Below are 22,822 nucleotides of genomic sequence, written 5' to 3' on the forward strand. Positions count from 1 at the left end.
CTTGCTTCCCTGTTGTGCTTTTGTGGTATTGGACAGCAGGTGTTGGATTACCTGTGGCTTTGTAAATGACTCACCATTGCTTTTGGCCCTGTGTTCTGATTTATTATACTGGGATTCACTTGCGGTTTGGTTCTTTTTCAGCATTGCTGCTTTGACCAGTAAGAGAAGCTCTGTCCTTATGCCAGAGAGTTCTGCAGAGGAAATCACTGTGTGTCCTGGTAAGCACCCCACTGATCGTACTGAAGTTCTGATCCCTAGCTATCTACCTTTTCGTGCCTATTAATTTTTCTGGCTTTTCCAACCCACTTTCAGGAGGTTTATGTGTGATTGATGTATGTGTGTACGTATCTTCTCCACATATATACATGTACACATACGTATACACTTTTTTAATGGACATTAGTTCTGATTCTCAGTCTTTTCTCAGAGATATTTTAGTTTTGAAATTAATATGCTCTTTTGTCTCCTTGTTTGCTTACCAGCCTCATCAGAGATGGCAGCAAAGCATCAGGAATAGCACTTAACTGTACATTCAGAGGCAAGAGGACTCTATATTTTGGTTTATGGGTTCTCCAAATTGGGCTGTCCTCAAATCTGCCTGTCATTAAGCAGATTTTTCTCAGAACCTTTTACTAGTTTTACACTGCCATTCACTCCTTATAGTAGAGGGAGTCTGGAAATTGAATTTTGTGCAGTTCTGTCATTGACTTATTTTTAATCTCAGATAAGGCACTTAACTTGGTTAAGTACTGTACTTTGCCTTTTGTTAATTGTAGAGATGAAAAGACATGTGTGCCTTACTTTAGGTACAAGAGATGCTCATTCAGAGTTGCACATGAATAGATTTTGACATATAAAATAATTTTTTTGTTTTAATTAGAACAAACTTTTATTATTAAAATTTTAAAAAATTTTTTGCTAATGGGATTTTATTTATTTATTTTAAGATTTATTTATTTGAGGGGGGAAAGGGCGAGGGAAAGAATCTAAGCAGACTCTGCTGAGTGCAGAGCCCAGTAAGGGGCTTGATATGGGGCTTGACTCTCTGGGCTCAGTCCCACGACCCTGAGATCATGACCTGAGCTGAAATCAAGAGTTGGATGTTTAACCTACTGAGCGACCTAGGTGCCCCTGTTTGTTTGTATGTTTATTTATAAGATTTTATTTATTTATTTGTCAGAACAAGCAGGGGGAGTGGCAGGCAGAGAGAGGGAGAAACACGCTCCCCTGCTGAGCAAGGAGCCCGAGGTGGGACTCAGTCCCAGGACTCTGGGATCATGACCTGTGCCGAAGGCAGACACTTAACTGACTGAGCCACCCAGGCATCCCTGTTTACTTTTAATTGAAGTATAGCAGATACACAATGTTACATTAGCTTCAGGTGTATAACAGTGATTTGACATGTGTTATGCTATGCTTCCCACGAGTGTAGTTACCATTTATCACCCTCCAATGCTTTTATAGTACTATAGACTATATTCCCTCTGCTCTACCTTTTATCCCTGTGACTTATTCATTCCATAACTGGAAGCCTGTATCTCCCACTCCTCTTCACCCATTTTGCCCATCTCCCACCTCGATACACAAGATAATTTTATTTTTTTTAAAGATTTTATTTACTTATTTGAGAGAGAGAGAGAGAGAGAGAGCAAGTGAGCATGGGGGGAGGAAGCAGAGGGAGAGGGAGAAGCACACTCTACACTGAGTATAGAGCCCGACGAGCTCCATCTCATGACCTGAGCCGAAATCAGACACTTAACTGACTGAGCCATGCAGGTGCCCCACACAAAATAATTTTATTTTTTAAAAGATTTTATTTATTTGAGAGAGAGGGAGTGAAAGAGTGCATGAGCGGAGGCAGGGGGAGGAGCAGAGAGAGGGAGAAGCAGACTCCTGCCTGAGCAGGGAGCCTGTTGCAGGGCTGGAGCCCAGGACCCTGAGATCATGACCTGAGCCAGAGGCAGACGCTTAACTGACTGAGCCACCCAGGAGCCCCCACACAAAATAATTTGAAATGAACTAAGATACCAATTATCTAAGGGAACTCTTGAGTTGAATCATTGTATAATATGAAGAATTGTTTTGTGATATAAACCACTACTTTTTAAGGAATTTGTTTTTAGCTTATATTTTCTTTTTTTGCTTTTCTTAAAAGTGAGGCCAATTATATATATCAGTAACTTCATTCATATGAGATTGAGGGACTTCCTATCAATGTTTAAACTCTTTAGGCAGTAAGTATTGTACACATATTACCATAAGTCATACCTAGTTTTCCCTTAGGTCTCATATAACCTGTCAGGGTCAGAGAGACACATAGTTTTCTTATTTTGGTTTCTTTCAACTTTTTTTCCTACAGAGATTTAAACTTAGTTTACACATTATTCTAGGAAAGACGTATAAACATTTATAAACATTCGGCAGCATATCATAAAAGGTCTTTCTTTACTTATTTTTAAGTTTAATTATGTTTCTATTGAAAGTGGAATTCTTTCATATTCATTTAATTCATATTTCATATAAATTCATATAAAATATATTTGAATTACTGCCTGATGATACCCACTAAGAGACCTCACTACCAAGTGCTCTGATTTTGGCAGGAGCATTCAGGAATGCTGTGCTATCTTTGTGAAAAGAAAACTTTACAGCTCTGTCCCCTCCCCTGCCCCACCTTGGATTGCTGACTATGCCATCCTGTTAGGAAGTCACTCAGTCTGTTTAGGATGATGGCATGTGATGTACCCAGGGGTCTTGCAGGAGGAAACTGTAAATAATTTTATAGCCCTAGTTAATGAGAGAGGAAAAAGCAGGCCCTTCAGGACTGAGGTTAGATAACTTTTATGATCATGACTTGCTGTCATTAGCTTGCTAATTAAGTCCAACTGTTTGCTGACAAAAACCACTCCTAAATGAGGTTGCAAAAGGTTTCCATAACATTACTGTTCCTTTTACTAAGAAAGTATAACTACTTCTCCATGAAGCCAGACTCCTGAATCTCTTTGTAAATATATAATTTAGAAGCTATGCATCTAAATTTTCCAGAAAATTTGAGTTCTCAGTGTGTTCTACATGGGTGAAATGCAGATTGAGTGTAGTAGTCCATCTTACCTATTTTGTTTTGTTTTATATTTCTGAAAGTTCTGGGAATCTGATACTCAAAATTACAGCATCTTTTTAGAGTTACTCACTTTGTTGAAGAAGCAGGATTATAGCCTTATGCCCACCTTGTATATGCTCCTAGCATTGTTTATTTCTAAGGAGCTAATGCTCTCTTTTCTCTATAGTTGACTATTTAATCTATTCACAGAAAGCTTAAAGACTTTTTATTATTACAGTAGTGCAGACAGTGAGTAGCTCTTATTTTCTAAGAGACTAAATGTCTTTTTTGGTAATATCGCTCAAGGAAACTTGACAAGGTTTTCTTTTCTTTTTATTGGTTTTATTAAACGATTCATGAATCAGGCAGGATCTCATGTAGCAAGTAGAAGGGGGTCCTGACAAAGACGCCTTTGAAGTTTATGCACTGTAAGCCTTTTTCCTCCAAGGTGGTAAAATCTGTGTGTATGAGCGTGTGTATTCATTTTTCAAAAAATTATAAGGTATTAAAATATAGTTAACACTAGAAATGTATTTAATCCCTCTTTGATGTTGAGAAGATACCTCAGTATCTTATAGGTACTTTATTTGCCCAACATAGGCCATTCATTGTATTTGTGAAGCACAGAAGTATCAGATGTACAGTGCATACAGTGTAGATAAGAAAGAACTTACTGGATTTGTATTCTAAGTTTCTTTTCCAGATTTGTTGTCCTTCTTTGACATAGAGTTACTGTCCTTTTTTTTTTTCTTTTAAGATTTATTTATTTTAGAGAGAGAGTGAGCACTAGTGGGAGGGGCAGGGGGAGAGGGAGGGAGAATCCCAAGCAGACTCTGCATGTGGGACTTGATCCCAAGACCCTGAGATCACAACCTGAGCTGAAACCAACAGTGGGTCTCTTAACCGACTATGCCACCCAGGTGCCCCTGTTCTTTCGTTATATTAAGTGACAGGTGTCTAGATCAGAAGTTGGCAGACTTTTTCTGTAAAAGACTAAGTAGATATATTAGATTTTGTGGGCTAAACGACTCAACTCTGCCATTGAAACTACTCAGCGCTGCCATTTTAGCACAAAAACAACCATAGAATACAGGGGAAAATGGGTGTGGCTGTGTTCCAATAAAACTTCATTTACGAAAACAGGAAGCTGGCTGGCTTTGGTCCATGAACTATAGTTTGCTGACTCCTGAGCTAGACTGTGAGGGACACCATCCTACATCTTCATATTGCTTTTCTGTGCTGTGCCTGGAACTTGTTCATAAATATTTGTTGAGTTAATGTTGAATGAATAGATGCTGCCTAAAGAATATATTAAAGAAAGGCATATCTTTGTTTAGGATGTATTTTCTATTTCATCTCCCAAGTTTTTGTCTTCTCTAATCATCCCTTTAACTTTAGAACTAACATTGGAGCGTTTTTGTTTTCTGTCAAAGTAAATATACTTTAAAACCAGAACTATGCTGAAAAGAAGCCAGATGGATTAACTGATGAATGATAAACAAATTGTGATACGTCCATACAGTGGAATACTACTACTCAGCAGTAAAAAGGAATGAAAGCATGGTTGCTTTTCAAACACATTATACTAAATGAAAGAAATCAGACACAAAAGATGGCACACTATATGATTTCATTTATGTGACATTCTAGAAAAGGGAAAACTATAGGAACATAGATTGGTCATTGGAAGGAGCCAGGCAGTGGGAAATTCACTGCAAAGGGGTACATAAGAATTTTGGGGGGGTGCTTAAAAATGTTTTGTATCTTTTTTTTAAAGGGTGGTTGGGAGGAGGGGCAGAGGGAGATGTAGAGAGAGAATCATAAGCAGATTCCACACACAGCACCCAGCCTGACACGGGGCTCCATCTCAGGACCCTGAGATCATGACCTGAGTTGAAATCAAGAATCGGATGCTTAACTGAGTCACCCAGACGTCCCAGAAATGTTTTATATCTTGATTGTTATGTGGTATAAATGATATAGTATATGGGTATTTAAAAAAATGATACTGTGTATAAATTATGTACATTTGCCCAAACTCATCAAACTATATACTGAAAATTGTGAATTCTGTTGTATATAAATTATGCCTCAGTAGAGCTTTAAAAGAATCAAACCAGATCTGTATTACCTCTGCAGTATCATACACTAAACTTTAGGGGAAATAAGTGTTTGTTTTTTTAACTATGAAAATACAAAATGAAAATTAATAACTTTTTAACTTTTTAAATTACAGAGACACAGCTAAGTTCTCCTGAAACGTTTGACCTTGAAAAAGAAGTCTCTCCAGGTAGCAGAGAGATCCTGGATGAAGTAAGAATAATAATGGCAGATAAGGAGGTAAATATTCTCTATAATTTTTCTTAGTGTTTTCTTTCTACTGATATTCCTCTCTCTGATGCAACATTGACCTTGGCTGAAAAGATTTAGATGGCAGGAGTTTGCAGTTTTGGAGACGCTTATGTCAGATTCTTACAGTTAAGTTCAGTTCAGCACTACAGTTAAGTTCAGTTGAGCATTGTTTCTAAAAATAGGAGTAGTTACCATTTCTTGATTTCTTAATATGCTTTATTATTTCTATTACAGATGGGGAAACAGAAGCTTAGGATGTTTAAGTCATTCACTCATACTCAAAATGCTAATAATGGTAGAACTAGAATTTGAACATGGATTTATCTCCAAAGTCTGGGATATTTTCTGTTATATTACTGATAAATAACAGAAATGAACAATCTTGGAAAAAGTCACTATATTTATATTATATGTAACTTACAGCTCTAATTTCTACATGGTATCAGAAATGCAAAGTCAGGATAGCAGCATGAAAAAATAAGCAGATTTTTATTGGCTTTTTTACCTTTCCTAATTTCACATATCTGGCATCATCCATAAAGGTGGTTGATACAAGTTTATACCTCTGATTAAGATTTTCAGTATAGGGTGCCTGGGTGGCTCAGTCGTTAAGCATCTGCCTTCGGCTCAGGTCATGATCCCAGGGTCCTGGGATAGAGCCCTGCATTGGGCTCCCTGCTAGATGGGGAGTCTGCTTTTCCCTCTCCCACTCCCCCTGCTTGTGTTCCTTCTCTCGCTGTGTCTCTCTCTCTGTCAAATAAATAAATAAATAAATCTTAAAAAAAAAAAAAAGGATTTTCAGTATATATTTATCATATTGAATCTTACAAAAACAGTTTACCACGAATTTTAAAAAATTATTCAGAATCTTTAAAATTTGTTGTTCTGAAAAGCAGCCTGAGAATTAAACAAATTTTTCTATGGAAATAAATATTTTGGTTACATTTGTATATGTTATCTTACCCTGAGCATTTAAAAATAAAGGTTTCATTCTCTTACTCCTTTTTATACTCTAGGTTTTTCGAAAACAGTTTTTACAATAGAAGGTAGATTCCTTCCCTAGTCTCTGCATTGCAGGTAGCTGGGTAGAAATTCTGCTTTCATGAATCATGCACACTGCTTGGTTCCTTGTAACCTGACCTGTCACAACTGACAGACCAAGATTCCCTGATGGTAACACTTCCTGCAACAGTGACTGAGGACAGATCCTGCTAGATAATGTTAAAATGGCTTCCCAGGGAGGGACCAGAACCTTCTAAATGGGGATGGGGAACAGAGTGTTATTAACATAGTCATCTTAACTACAGAGGCCCTACAATCTTTTTGTTAATGAAGGCTGATTTCTTACCCATCCGTGACTGCAAAGGAGACTGTTCTTTGTTTGGGGCAAAGAGCATGAACCCTATTTAGAATTTATAGTGTATATGTCTGTACCAGTACACATCAAAGGGATGGAATTATATGGCCTTTCTCACATTGAATGTCCTTTTTCAGTGTTGCTGTTTGCGGGTATCTGTGGATGTCTGTAAATAGTCTTAGAATTCTGTTTCCATTAAAAGATGTTAGAGATACTATAGTTTTTAAGTCATTGAGTAATCACTAGTTACAAGTCACTTATTGGAAAGGTAGAATCTGAACATTTTATGAGCACAAAGATAGTATCATCATGGGTGTGGACTCTTGATCTTGGAATCTGTGTATAGGGTCTTGTCCTAAAATTTCTTTTTTATTGGAAGGCGGTATGCTATAGTGCAAGGAGCTTGAGCATTGGAATTAGAAGAATCCCAACCCTGTCACTTAATTTTGTGACCTTGGGCAAATTAATTAATTGTTTTGTTCATTTCATATATTTGACAGATATTATAGTTTGTATACTGTGTGCCAATTGTTCATTTTAGACTCTTGAGGTACAAAGAACAACAACAACAAAAAACAGTTCCTGCCCTCAAAGGGTCCTGGTAAGAGAGGAGACAGATAGATAATTATAACGTGGTCTGACAAATAAAATGATAGAGAGATGTCTCTATCTATGTCTCTATGCATTAGGGAAGCATAGAAGAGGAATGCTTCTCTGAATGTCAGTTCTTCACATGTAAAATGGAGACAAAAAATAGCCTATTTTACTGAGTTGCTTCGAAGATTAAATTAGATAAAGAATATGAAACGCATAGCAGAGATTTGGCACAAGTAGAAGTATGCCTGTGGAACCAGTTCTTATTTTACTGCTTTGTAATATATTGTGGCTGTTCAGTGATATTAGCTTACTAATGACAGAGAATTGCTCAACAGTATTTGAGTTATTTGGAATAGCATGGCAGAACTGTAATCCTTAATTTGATTTCCTGCAGTGGTCAGGTTCCTTTGGAAATAGTATTTTCTGAATATCTTTCCTGAGATAATCCCTTGGTTGGAGATACTCTTTTCTCAGAAAAGTTAATAGAAGTTATTCAGAATCAAACAGTTGGTTTAGTCAGTTGGTTTTTAAGTAAACTGTGTTGAGTCCTATGGAAAGAGGGGAAAGATCTAATGAGCTTTCTAAGCTGCACATAAACTGGGTTGGGGAGGGACAGAGGGCTGGTGATTTGTAGGACATACTTTTATTTTTACCCAGTTCATTTCTTGAGGTGAGGTTTCTTTTGAGGCCAGAAGGTAAGGACCAACCTTTAAGAGATCAAGATTCAGTGTCCAAGTACCTCTTTTGAAAAATGACTGTATAGTATTTTAAAAGAAGTAGAACCAGCTCTTCAGAGACTGAATCCCTGACTGCATGGTCCTAATAAAAGCTGCTTCACTTATATTTTTTCCTCTTGAAGTTCCTCTATTGTAGTTAATATTTAAATAGAACTTTTAAATGGTGCTGAAAAAAATCTTACTTTATATAAAAATGTTCAGAAACCTCTGGGTTGTCTATGAATGTGATTAGAAGTGGTCTTGTATTCACAATAAGACAATAGTAGACTACTCCCTCTTGAATACATTAATAGTTGAAGGTACATTCTGTGCATTTTATAGAGCTGGTGATGAATACAAAGGAGTACAGTGCTGGGTGTGAGCAGCAGTGACATTCATGTCATATAACATTTCTGGGCTCAGTGAACTTTAGAATACCAAGTAACTGCTCCATTGCCATTAACTTTCAGTAACTCAAGACTACTTGCAAATTTTAGGGTATATTGATTTTTCTCCCCTCTGTTCAAATGGCTTTGCATGCACAAGACAACTTTTTCTTATAAGATTTATGAACAGAAGAACCTGGGTTTATGAGAAACTAAGTGACTAAGCTTGAAATAAGTAACACCTAGAACTTCCAGACACACTTGACTCTCTCCACCTTCTAGAGAAGAATAATAGAACCAGATTGTCTCCCAATATCTGGCAGGGTCAGCAACAAAGTAGAGAGGATGCCTTTTTTGCTTTTGCCGCAATTTGGTAGAATAGAAATACTGAAGTTTTGATGCCACAGAATCTTGGGTTCAAGTCTAGATTGTCCAGTTACTAACTTTGTGATCAGCAGGTTACTTTGCCTTTTAAACAAACATCAGTTTCCTCTTCTGTAATACTAGACCTAGTGATCCCTCTGCCAGTTGGGTGGTTGTGAGTGATGGTTATGGAAAATGCTTGGCCAAGCCTGGTATAGAAAATGAACTGAATCACTGTTAGTTCCTATTTCATCTTTCTTTTTTTCCCCCCTTTTAAGTAAAAGGCCACAGGTGGGTTGAAAATGACATTTTCTGGCAGTTGTAGAAACTGTTCGACTTGGTATTTAGATGGCCTGTTTCCCTCTGTTGGATCACATTCACAAGCAGGAGATTTTAGGGATGGCCTAAACCAAAAAAAACAAAAAAAACCAAAAAAAAACCCAAAAACTCCAGAGCTCAAATTATCTACCCGTTGCAGTTTTGGTCTTGTTTTGATGTTGTACCAGAAGAGGGTTTATTTTTTCCCTGTAGTAAGGCATAATAACAGCCCAGGTGTCCTTTGCTCTTAAATGGAAGCAGTGGCTATGCGGGACAGTTTCACATTGATTGGTTAGGACATGCTGTCCTTTGAAGCAAGTGTTAGGCAGTAGTGCTGCAGTGCTCACGCATACTGTTGAATTAATCACTGCAGAGTTCTTGGCTCTGACCTGTAAAGGTAAAATAAAACTGCTTCTCAGACACTGGCAACTGTAGGAAAAACGGTGATTATAAAACACTGAAAGGAATAGGAGAGAGAAGGTGTAAGAATGGCTTCTGCAGAATTGTCTTAAGGACTTTTATTTGAGCCTGCTTAAATATTTGGGTCTTAGTTCTGTTTTGTTCCCTCTTTTAATCTAAAAGTCACAGATAAAACAGAAGAGGTGGTATGTCTTACTGGTCTAAGCTGAGGTCTAGGTCTTAAATTTTAGTTGTGCTTTTGCTTAGAACTCTTGTTTCCTAACTCCTTATGTCTGAAGTCACTGGGAATACTCACAGTTCTTTTATGAGATTGAAAAAGTTTCTTTGAGATGCTGTTGATATGTAAATTGTTTGAAACACAGCAGACACAGCATACTGACCTAAGAGCTTGATAGAGAGGAATGCCCTCAAGTTTTGGAGCTAAATAGTCCTTGATTTGAATTTCAGCTCTGCCTCTTATTTGTTATGTAACTTTGGGCAAGTTGCTTTACTGTTTTGGACAATGCTTTCTTCGTGTGTAAGAAAGGTTATGTTAATAATTTATAAGTTTACTATGAGGATTAAATGAGTATTACATGCAGAGTGTTTAGCATATAGTATGCAGGTTCTGAATAACTGTTAACTATATTAGCGTATCTCCCAATTTTCAGATCTGAATTTAGCAAACTGATTGGTATCCTCTCTCTCCCCCTCTCTATCTCTTTTTTCTTTTTTTGAGAGAGAGAACATGTGGTGGGGGTGGATCAGAGCTGGCTGGGCTGGGCAGGGCAGGGCAGAGGGAGAGGGAGAATCTTAAGCAGGCTTCATGCCCAGCGCAGAGCCTGATTTGGGGTTCAGTGTCACAACCCTGAAATCATGACCTGAGCCGAAATCAAGAGTCAGAGGCTTAACCTACTGAGCCACCCAGGCACCTCAGTATTGCCTCTTTTGGAAAGTAAATGAGGGCGCCTGGGTGGCTCAGTTGATTAAGCGACTGCCTTCAGCTCAGGTCACGATCCTGGAGTCCCGGTATCGAGTCCTGCATCGGGCTCCCTGCTCATCAGGGAGTCTGCTTCTCCCTCACCTCTTGTGCTCTCTCTCTCACTCTCTCTCTCAAATAAATAAAATAAAATCTTAAAAAAAAGTATATGTTTAAAAAAAAAGAAAGTAAATGAAATATGGGATGGAATCTCTTGCAGTTGTTTGAGGGAAAAGATATTTTATATTGTAAAGGTATTACAGTTGCTATTTATTATTTTCTTCAGGTTGGTAACAGGGGAAATGCTGAGAAGGAAATACCTATTTCTACAGTCTCATCCAGTACCCAGGTGTCCTGCCCACTATGTGACCAAGGCTTCCCACTCACAAAGATTGAGCTACATGCCATGTACTGCAATGGGCTGATAGGGCAAGACACAGGTAAAACTTACCAGAATTTATCAAACTCTTTTCTTTGCATGGTAGTTTTGTAATCCTGTACAATGCAGTGTAGGAAAAACAGACCACTCTTCCTTAAAGTTGTTGGGTTGGTTGGTTTGTTTTTCTTTCTGCTATCTACTTAATTCTCCAGTACTTTTCATGTTCTTTATTACTTTGGCAGGTATGCTATTTTGTTGCACATAGTCAGGAGAAAGGGAAGGGAAAAATCTTTGTCTTTTAATGTTTCAACTTACACTGTGGTATATTTAGGCCAAAAATCAGTGCGATGCTATGGACCTTGTGTTTCATCTTACATATTCAAATATTGAGACTCCTATGGAACTTGAGGAAATAGGTTCTAGAGTTGCTCATTTTTTTCAGAATTGTAGTTGACATACAATGTTATAAGAATTACTCATTTTTTATTCAAGGTAAGTCCCTTGTGGGGTTTTGTGTGTAAAAGTTCTACCTTAAAACTGCAGCTAAAAAGTATCCCTAATTTCAATTCATGTCCTATATTCTGTGCTGCATCACCCTGGAACTATTGGTTACCTCTTGAAGAGAACATCTGAGACTTGGAAGCCTGTATATTCTTGGCACTGTATGTCTTGTAGCTCTGATCCAGATGTCTCAGACCTCCATGCAAAGATGTCTGCTATATCCTGAATGACAGTAACACTTTCTTATTCTTTTTTGTAAAGATTTATTTATTTATTTATTTATTTTAAAAAGATTTTATTTATTTATTTGACAGAGAGACACAGTGAGAGAGGGAACAAGCAGGGGGAGTGGGAGAGGGAGAAGCAGGCTTCCTGCGGAGCAGGGAACCCGATGCGGGGCTCGATCCCAGGACCCTGAGATCATGACCTGAGCCGAAGGCAGACTCTTAACAACTGAGCTACACAGGCGCCCCAAGATTTATTTATTTATTTTAGAGAGAGAGCAGGCGCTCACCTGAGGTGGAGGGGAGGGGCAGAGGAAGAGAATCCTCAAGCAGACTCTGCAGTGAGCTTGGAGCCCAACTCAGGGCTCGATCCAGTGATCCATGAGGTCACCACCTGAGCCGAAACCAAGAGTTGGACACCCAACTGACTGAGCCTCCTAGGTGCTCCAACACTCTTTTTTTCATAGGGGAATTTGCTTTAAAAATTAGTTCAGGAGTATAATAAAGACAAATCTAGAATACTATAAATTTCAACACCAGCTTGTCTACCTAGAGTGAGAAATTTGATTCCTTTCTATCACCTATTGCCTTCCTCCTCAACGTTAATTAATCCAGATACTTACAGAACATTTTTTTTTCTTAATGGTGCTAAAACTTATGTGGGTTACTAAAGAAGTTTAAGACAGAATTTCTGCCATTAAGGAGTTTGCAGTCTCATTGGGGAGATAAACATTAACCTAAGAAATTAATTAACAAGGGGCGCCTGGGTGGCTCAGTCGTTGGGTGTCTGCCTTCGGCTCAGGTCATGATCCCAGGGTCCTGGGATTGAGCCCCACATCGGGCTCCCTGCTCCGCAGGAAGCCGGCTTCTCCTTCTCCCACTCCCCCTGCTCTCTCATTGTGTTTCTCTCTGTCAAATAAATAAATAAATAAAATCTTTAAAAAAAAATTAGCAAGATATGACACAAAGTCAATGATAATTTACCCAAATGAATGATTCTGACTGTAAGTTCAGTAGGAACTTTAGCCTGGGCTGGGAAGGCTGGATGGGTTTGGATAAACCATTGGGAAAGTAGGATGCCCTGTATCCTCCTATAGGTTAGACAAGATAGGAAGCAAGGGAAACAACTACTAAACAACAGCTTCCACTTAATTTTTCTAGTAGTGTTAACTTGCTAACCTGAATTACTCTCTATGACCTTATAAGAGAATTTGGAGCAGGGAGTCCCCCTGGAATTGTCCCACTCTGCTTTATTCCTGTGTCCTAGGAACAGAGTTTGGAGCTATAGGTGGGGTAGGGAAGTAGTTAGAGGAATTATGTAAAGCACCTACTAGTGTGCCATGTTCTTTCCATATCATACCAAAAATAAGTTTGCTATCTTTGTTTTTTTCACCAGCTTGCCTGTCCCTGTCTTCTTTGCCAGAGATAGTAGTGATTGTTCTGGTTCCTCTCACATTTTATGACTGGAATCAGACAAGCCCTCAGCCTAGTTTTTGGTAAAAGGGAGCCTCTCCTGCTATGGAAGGGAAAGAGTTATTCTTGAAAATGCATAACCCAGACTGAGAGACTGTTAGCCCAATGCCTAAGGGGATGGAATAAGAGAGAGGACTTACCTCCCAGAGTTAAGTATCCAGCTCTCCCCTCTTTCCTGTTTTCCCCCAAATCTAATCCTAGACATGCTTGGTTTGGCTGTGTAAAAGAAATAGTAATTAGAGTCATTTACATGAAGTGTCTACCATTTATGCCTAGTTACCATGCAGCACAATAACAATTATGCATATCATTAAATATGTGTCTGATTAACTTTGCTGTAAGTTTTATTTGATTATAATACTACACTCTGGGTAAGTTGGCTCAGTCTGCTCAGTTTGTTGCTCAGTGACATGGCTATCCACAAGTATGGAAAATTAGAGGGGGTTGCATTGTTTGAGGGGAGAAGATTCGCTAAATTAATCTAGACTAGGACAAAGGCAGGTTGCCTTTGTATTTGCTTTCTGGAAAATGTGTTTGAGACCATTTTTATTTAAACACTTAGGAAGAATGAAGCTCTCCATTTACTCATTCAGTAAATATTTACTAAATAACTGCTATATACCAAATACAGTGAACAGAATATACAAAGTTCCTGTTCTCATGGAGTTTATATTCTAGCAGTGGGATACTGACAATAAATAAATAAACATACAATATGTTAAGCGGTGATAAGTATTTTAGAGAAGAAAATAAAGCAGAGGAAGAGGAGGTTAGGGAGTACTGAGGTCAGGAGGTAGCAATTTAGAATAGGTGGTCAGGGAAGGTCTCATTGAGAAGGTGACATCTGAGCAGAGACCTAAAGGAAGTGAGGGATTTCAAGGTGGAGAGAAGAGTGTGTTACAGGCAGAGGGAACAGTAAGTGCAAAGACCTTTGGTTGTGAACAGGCTTGATGTGTATGAGGAATGACAAAGAAGCCTGTGTGGCTGAAGTAAGTGAGGGAAAGATAAACAATGAGATTAGAGAGGTAATTGGGGAGGGGATAAGTGGACAGATCACACAGGGTTCTTAGGCCATAGTAAGGATCTTAGCTTTTACTCTGAGCAAAGGGGGAACCAGTGGAGGGATTTGAGCAAAGAATGAATTAATATTTGAGTAAAGGATCACTCTGCGCTATTATAGATTGTTGGGGTGGGGGACAACAGTGGAAGCTGGGAGAACAGCCAACATTTTATTTTTGGCAGTATGATTGAGCGGGAGAAACACAGGCTTTGGAACTAGACAGATCTGAATTTAAATTTCAGCTGTAATACTTGTCAGCTGGATAATATTTAACAAATGACCTTACCTTTTTGAGGATCAGATGCCTTGTTTGTAAAATTAGTTCATTATTAGGATTATCATGAGAATCAGAGACACTTTAGGGGCACCTGGGTGGCTCAGTTGGTTAAGTGTCTGCCTTCAACTCAGGTCATGATCCAGGAGTTCCAGGATTGAGCCCTGTATTGGGCTCCCTGTTCAGCGGGGAGTCTTTTTCTCCCTCTCTCTGCTCCCCCCCACCCCATACTCTTTCTCTCACTCACTTTCCCTCTCAAATAAATAAAATTGTAAAAAAAAAGAATCAGAGACACTTTATAAAGTACCTAGCACTGTGTCTAGCACGCAATAAATGTTCAGTAAATGGTAGCTGCTGTTATTATTGAATATTATTCCTGCCTGTGTAGTCTTTCTGAACTCTGTGTTTGTATGCCAATACATAAAGGATAAGCCATCAGTCAGGTAGAGCTAAGGGGAGGATGAAAGGCAAGGAAATGGTAAGGTGGTAAGAATAATAAGCTAGTGAGAAATAGATTGTAGGAGAGTTAGGGAAGCTGAAGGCATTAACTGTGTACACTTTGGGCCTAGATACAGGGGTGTGGCTTAGAGTCAGGATACTGTCAAGAATGGATTTCTCTTCATGGATATCTCCTGGAAAAATAATAGTGGGTAAGTAGGTGGTTGGAGGTGAGAGTCCTTGCTATACAGACTTGCCTGACAGCTAACAGAGAAGGACTGAGGCCTAGAATAGGCTTGACTTGGGTGACTCAGCAAAAATCTTAAGACCTGAATATCTGTAATGAAAAAATTTTTTTAGGGGCACCTGGGTGGCTCAGTCGTTAGGCTTCTGCCTTCGGCTCAGGTCATGATCCTGGGGTCCTGGGATCAAGCCCTGCATCGGGCTTCTCTGCTCAGCGGGAAGCCTGCTTTTCCCTCTCCCTCTCCCTCTCCCACTCTCCCTGCTTGTGTTCCTGCTCTCGCTTTCTCTCTCACTGTCAAATAAATAAATAAAATCTTTAAAAAAAAAAGAAAAAAAATTTTTTAATTAGACAAAATTTAACTTTTTCTGTTTTATATACCTGAGTTTATCTACCTGACTGTAGTTTGTGCCCCACTTAGTCTTCTCACTTGTGTTAATATGGCTTTTGTGGTACCTAAGGAGGATTAGATTAACTGTATTGCTCTTGACACCTAACTACTGATGTGTTAACAATTGGGAAATAGCATGGGTTTAGTAAAAATAACATGGATTTTGGAGACAGAGGCCTGTGGGGAGATATACAAATCCAAACATACTGAGATTATAGTGCAGTTGGGCAGAAAAGGCATGCACATGAATAACTGTAACACAAGGTTAGAATTACTAATGGACATACAGTCTGTGGTGTTTCAGAGGAAATGTGATTAGAGATTAAGGTGGAAGGGCATTAATGTAAAAGAACAGTAGGCAAAATCACATAAATAGAAAAATATGAACAATATACAGGAAAGAACAAGTGATTCAGTGTGGTTGTAGTATGGGCAGTATGAAAGGAAATAGGCAATTGTAGAATGACAAATTAACTTAAAATATGTTGCTTAATATGGGGTATTTTTTCAACTGTAAAAGAATTTTTTGTGTGTTTACGTCACTGTAGTGTATAGGACTCTTTGGGATGTTAAGTGTTAGAAATATAATTCAAGTAACCTTAAGCAAAAAACAAGTTAATTTGCATGGTAATTGGGAAGTCTGGTGTAGGTTTCAGACAGCTGGATCTAGGGGCTCAGATGATGTCTCTCCATCTCTTGACTCTACTTGTCTGTATTCAATAGGTAGGTCTTTTCGAGGGGAAACAAGATGTCTGCCCACAACTGTAGACTGTTAGCCTTTAATGGAAAGGAGTTCTTTCTCCTGAAACCATAAGTCATTCTAGAGAAAGACTTTGTTTTTTAAAGGTTTTATTTATTTATTTGACAGAGACATGGCGAGAGAGGGAACACAAGCTGGGGGAGTGGGAGAGGGTGAAGCAGGCCGCCTGCAGAGCAGGGAGCCCGATGCGGGGCTTGATCCCAGGACCCCGGGATCATGACCTGAGCCGAAGGTGGATGCTTAACGACTGAGCCACCCAGGCGCCCCTAGAGAAAGACTTTTGATTAGGTTTTAAGTGTCCATCTGTGGTGTAGTTGCTGTAACCAAATAGATGGATATGCATTGTTTATAAGTCAGTACAAGTAACAGAAAACCCTATTGATATCTGTCACAAAATTCTATAAATCACAGTAACAGAAAATACCCTTAACAATGGGTTTAATATGTAAGGTTTCTTTTTCTCACATAACAAGGTATCTAAAGTGAGGCAGTAGCTCAGTGATGTAATGAGAACTTAGGCTTTTCTCTTTTGGCTCTACAATCCTTGACTTGTAGCTTCTTGACTCATGGTTTCAAGGTGGCTTTTTTATCTCTAGACCTCACATCTGTGTTCTAGGCAGGAAGGAGGGGTCAGAGGGGCAAGGCTGTAGATTTTGACTGTTGCCTTCTAATACTCCTGTATTAGGAATCTAATATTCCTATAATCTTGTGGAATTGACCTTAATGCAAATTGTGGTGGAATTAGGTCTGTTTTAAATTTAGTATTTGTTTATGTCTTTTCTTTATGTATTTTATATATTTGTTTATGTATGTATGAAATTATACTTTGAAGTCGATTAATTTGTTTTGTACAGTGATTCAACTTAATAGAAATTTTTGTGTTCTAAATGATTTAGTGAAGTGTTGCGCTAGGTCCTAGGGGTGCTCAAGATGTGGTAAAGGGGTATGAGAGAGGTGACTGGGACCTCGGATTTATACTCAGGGAATTTACAGTCCAGTGTAGCAAACAGACTTGGGCATAAGTATGATACAAATCAGCTGAAGTACTAAAATAGAGGCACTAACCACTTATAAAGGTGGAAGGGATTACTTCTGGTTGGCAAGAAAAAGAGCAGATTCTTATTTAAGTGTTCCCCTAATATCAGGCATGGGTTTTTTATCCTTTTTTTTTTTTTTTTCCTCTTAAAGATAATCATCTAAAATAGCATGAGCCTTCTTGGGGTGCCTGGCTGGATCAGTCATTGGAGCATGTGACTCTTTATCTTGGGGTTATGAGATGAAGCCCCATATTGGGTGTAGAGATTACTTAAAAAATAAAATCTTTTAATAAAGAAAGCAAGCAAGCCAGTGGCGTAAGCCTTGTAATATATAAATTGTCTGAATTTCTGTTTTACTAAACTAGGATTACTAAAAGTGGAATTACTGGATTATATCTATAAAGTTTTAAGATTGCTTTCTAGAAAGATTTCAGTTATTTAAATTCTCACCACTAGCATATGAGATTGTTCTTTTCACAACACAATTCCAAATACTGAGGAATATTTTTTTTTCTTTTTTACAGATCTTGGCATATTTGATAGATAAATAATAGCATTTCACTGTAGTTTATATTTCTTTGATTAGTAGTAAATTGAAATTTTTTCTTTTTTTAAAAAGCCAATTTGTCTTTCTTCTTTGAAGAATTCTCTCAACTTTGCCCAAGTATCTTTTGGGTTCCTAGTATTTTTCTTATCCGTTTATATAAGTTTTATAAGTGAAGCCTTTTGCTTCCAGGGTGCTTTCCAGGTTTTTTCTACCCATCTATCAGTTTTCACCAAGTTTCCAGATTTACGCAGCCTGAGAAAGCAACCTCCTGGTGTGAATACTGTCAAAGCTTTTATTTCTTGAAGAGGAGTGCTGATTCTATAGAAAGATCTAATTGGTGTGAATAGAAGTGGCACTGATATGGGGAAAAGAGTTTTGGAATCCATGCAGAATTAAGGGGGGGTGGGCATCAAGGAGAAAGGAGAAAGAATTTATTGCTATTGATGATGATAGGAGGAAGCTAAGAGGTAGGAGAAGGTCGTGGCTTGGTACAGGAATCAGCAGGAACCAGATGCCCAAAGTTTTATACTCTTTAGGAGATTCCTCTTTGATAACTTGACTCCAGAACTGTTTGGCATTTTCTGGAATGGTCACCATCTCATTTGAATGCCTATTGACATAGCTACTGGATGCCCAGTACTTTCACCCCAAGACTTGTTAAGTTGCATTGCACATAACCCTTCTCCTCTTGTATTAATAATGTAGCAGCAGTGTGCCTCTTCCCTCCCCTCCTCTTGCATCTTGGTTGTCTTCTGACAACTTTTGTTCAACCTTTCTGTGAAACATTTTCTCATATCTGCTCCACTGTGATACAGTAGTAAAGTTGTATGATTTGGCATATGAAATGGCAGTCTGACTGCAGTCTGTGTCTGCTTGAGTCCTCAGTGCCTTCACTCTTCTCATCTTATTCCTCTTAACATTGACTTTGTCTTTGCTTCAGTTACCCCTACTCATTGTGCCTTGCTGCTAAAGAGCCAGACCTCAGGATTCTTTTAGCAGTTTTCTTCTGCCAGATGTGCTTATTCTTTCCTTGAAAAATAAAATAGCTCTTATTAGCACCTGAGTTAGTACCCAAAGCATTATGTGTTGAAGGAATATTACCAGCTAAAAACCACTTCAGAGTTTTCTCACTTTATGATCTAGTCACACTTTTTAATTCAGGCATCTAGAGCATTTTAAGAAAGAAGAAAGTTCAAGGAATTAATATTAGATCAGTCATCTCCATTAGAACTATCTTAGGGCCACAGGCAGGACTTTAGTTACCTTAGAAGATAAGTGTTACTGTTACCTTCATTTTTCTCACAAGGAAACTGGCATCAGAGAGGTTTAGTACTTGTCCAGCATCAGATAGTTAATAAGCAGTAGAACCAGGGCCCAAGCCCAGGTTGACCTGATTCTAGGACTAGCATTCTTCATTGCTACAGGTTCTATCTGCCTTCCCATGTATGGAGATGGGAATAAACACAGTTGGGAAAGTTTGAGGAGACCATGGAAGCCTCAGTCAGTTTTAGGAAGGCAGAGTACTAGAATCCTTCATCCCTGAATGCAGACATGAAATCTGATCTCATCAGAATTGACCTTGTCAGGGAAAAACAGTTTGGTGGATTCAGACTATTTCCTAGTGAACAGAGTTGATATGACATAAGTCACCTCTGAAAAGTGTGTGTGCAAAGTGAAAGGATCAGATGAACTATCAGAATTACTTCTGGTGGTGGCTGTGGAAATTGTCCATTCACAGACTGACTTGTTACTTAAGGAGTCTAAGGGCATAATATAAAGGAAACACTTGATAGCAAGATACTATTTTTCCATTAAGTAAAAGGATTTAATTTGCCAGGTCTTTACAAAGCATACCTAATATCAACCAATAAGAGCTACCATTTATGAGTACCTGCTATATGCCAGGAACTGTGCTTTTTGTATATTTTGCTTTAATTCTCATAACAATCTCTGAAACAGTATTATTCCACTTTTATAGAAGAGGAAACTGAGGCTTGACAGGAAAATAATTTCTGCAATATTGCATACCTAGAAAGTGGCAGGATCTGGGCTATACAATCAGCTTTATTATTATTATTATTATTTTACACAATCAGCCTTAATTAAAAAGCTTGTACTTCAAAGAATTATCCAGGAATGTTCAGATTTAAAAAAAAAAACAAGATTCAGAATATTAAATTTAAATATGATAGTCAATATATTGTTTTAAGAATTTATATTAAAACTGTGTTTCTATAAGAACAAACTAATGATAATATAATTTTGAGAATAAAGGGTTCTTGGTGGAGGTAGGTGGAGACAAAGGTTGGGATCAAGAAGAAGTACGCAGTTAGATAATCAGTTTTGAGAATAGTGTAGTTTTTAAGTTGGATGATTGGTTTGGATATATTTTCTTTTGTATAATTAACATTTTAAAGAGCTTATATGTTTCTATTACGCTTCTTGTCATTCATTTCACTTCTCTAAGAACCTTGATAAAGCAGCCACTTGTAAAATTCAGAGAAGTTCAGAGTTTTTTTCTCTATATGAAACACATTTAGTATTACCTTAATTTAGGCTCTGATGACAGTATGTGAGCACTGGATATAACTGCCATTAATGATTCTTTAGAGAGAAACCTCTTGGGTTTTTTTCTGGGTTCTTTATATCTAGTGCTGCCTTTCATACCAGTTTCTTCAAAAGACAATGGCCAGTCTAATTTTGACTATTGTCTTGCAAAAAGGATTATGTGTATGTGTTTTAAATACAAACCTAAAATTCAACTAAAAATTGAGAGGATAGTAGTACTTTGAACCCCAGTGTACCACCCATTCATCAACTTATGGTCATTGCTGTTTTGTCTATATTCCTCTCCTCAGATTATTTCAAATCAGCTCCCAGATATCCTTCATTATATTACTAAGTATCCTTGAAAGATAAGATCTGTTTATTTTTTTATTTTATTTTTTAAGGGCACCTGGGTGGCTCAGTTGGTTAAGCAACTGACTTCAGCTCGGGTTGTGATCCCAGGGTCCTGGGATCAAGCCCGGCATCAGGCTCCCTGCTCTGCGGGAAGCCTGCTGCTCCCTCTCCCTCTGCTGCTTCCACTGCTCGTGTTCTCCTGCTCTCTCTCTCTCTCTCTCAAGTAAATAAATAAAATCTTTAAAAAAAAAAGATTTATTTGAGAGAGAGAGAGCACTAGAAGGTAGAGGGAGAGAATCTTCAAGCAGACTCCCTGCTGAGTGTGGAGCCCAACACAGGGCTGGATCTCATGACCCATGAGATTATGACCTGAGCTGAAACTGAGAGTTGGATGCTCAACCGACTGAGCCACCCAGGCACCCCACGATCTCTTTAAAAGAAAAGCCTATCTAACCATCATTCTGTTATACCTAAAAAATTAATGTCATCAAACATTTGGTGGGTTCAAATCTCCTTGAGTCTTCTGATTGTTTGAAATCAGATTCCAGCAAGGTTTATACATTGTAGAGAGTTTTTGATACTAATATCTCAGGCTCTTTTTTTTTTTTTTTAAAGATTTTATTTATTTATTTGACAGAGAGAGTGAGAGAGGGAACACAAGCAGGGGGAGTGGGAGAGGGAGAAGCAGGCTCCCCACTGAGCAGGGAGCCCGATGCGGGGCTTTAATTTCCAGGAGAGTCACACCTGCAAGATGTTCCTTTTTAAGACTTAAACACTCATGATTTATACTCATAAGCTTAGTATTGTTATTAACAGTAACTGTGTCATAGTCGTTTTTATTCCCACCACAGCATCTTAACAGTGCTGTGCATGTAGGCCCTCTGAAAATGTACTCTTTTAAAGCCAGAGTTGACAAACTTTTCTTAAAGGGACAGATAATAAATATTTTAGGCTTTGTAGGCCATATGGTCTGTGTCACAACTACTCAGATCTCTGTCACAGGTACACAGCTCTGCTATTACAGCACAAAAGTGGCTGGAGACAATATGTAAATGAACTAGATGGCTTTGTTCCAGTAAGAGTTTATTTCTAAAACAATTTGTTTATTTGCCTATTCTATAAATACAAATACATTTATTTGCCATAATTTGCCTATCCCTGTTCTACAGCATTGGTTTTTCAGAATGTGTTCTGTAGATCACTAGGGTTCTGTGGAGGTGTGGAAAGGGCTTGGCAGCCAGGACTAGTATTGGTAAAGAGTCTATCTTTATCACCTACCTCATCCAGAACTCTGCTTTTATGAATCTTTATATATTGGGTTTCAAATGAGATTTTATTTGAAAACAGGATTCTCTCGTTTAGAAAAAACAAAGTTCAAGTTCACAGTTCTGTAACATATTCCTAGTCTTTATAACAGTGCTTCCTATTACTGTTGCTTTGTGTTAAGCACTGTGCACTTCTGTATTTATACTTAACCCTTGTCTCATCTGATCTTTGCAGCAACCTTAAAATTAAATTCTGTCATTTCCAAGGAGAAAGAAGTAAGTAACTTTGTCAAAATCACTAAGCTAGTAAATTGGATTGTTTGAACTTTTTTTTTTTTTTTAAGGTTTACTTATTTATTTGAGGTAGGGAGGTGCAGAGGGAGAGGGAGAGAGAATCTAAAGCCGATTCCCTACTGAGCAGCAGAGCTGGATGCAGCGCTCCATGACCCTGAGATCATAACTAAGCCAATATTAAGAGTTGGATGCTTAACCAGCTGAGCCACCCAGGCGCCCTTGGTTTGTTTGACTTTTTATTATTGAGACAGGAATTCTCTATATGTCCTGAATACTAGTCATTTGTCACATATATGTCATAAAGACAATTTCTTCTAGTCTGTGACTTGCCTGTTTTCCTAATGGTGTCTTGATGAGCAGAAGTTTTAAGAAGTTTAATTTGTCAATTTTTTTCTTTTATGCCTATTGTTTTCTGTTTAGGTTTATGTTGCATTCTGAATTAATTTTTGTGGAAAGTGTGAAGTAAGGGG

At 38.2% G+C, this 22,822-nt stretch overlaps 1 protein-coding gene across 4 annotated transcripts in view; it reads left to right on the plus strand.

Annotated features, from left to right (window-relative positions):
- The window catches only part of UIMC1 (ubiquitin interaction motif containing 1), a 112,866-nt gene that overhangs the window by 69,950 nt on the left and 20,094 nt on the right, over window positions 1-22,822 (plus strand). For all 4 annotated transcript variants that reach the window (XM_025866983.2, XM_025866984.2, XM_025866985.2 and 1 more), the window contains exons 8-10: window positions 142-218; window positions 5,337-5,440; window positions 10,854-11,007. In XM_025866983.2, the coding sequence (XP_025722768.1) occupies window positions 142-218; window positions 5,337-5,440; window positions 10,854-11,007 (335 nt within the window). The remainder of the gene's footprint in view (window positions 1-141; window positions 219-5,336; window positions 5,441-10,853; window positions 11,008-22,822) is intronic.

The sequence above is a fragment of the Callorhinus ursinus genome, unplaced genomic scaffold (genome assembly GCF_003265705.2).
Source record: "Callorhinus ursinus isolate GAN/ISIS: 27379988/994484 unplaced genomic scaffold, GSC_fseal_2.0 scaffold3, whole genome shotgun sequence".
Lineage (NCBI taxonomy): Eukaryota > Metazoa > Chordata > Mammalia > Carnivora > Otariidae > Callorhinus > Callorhinus ursinus.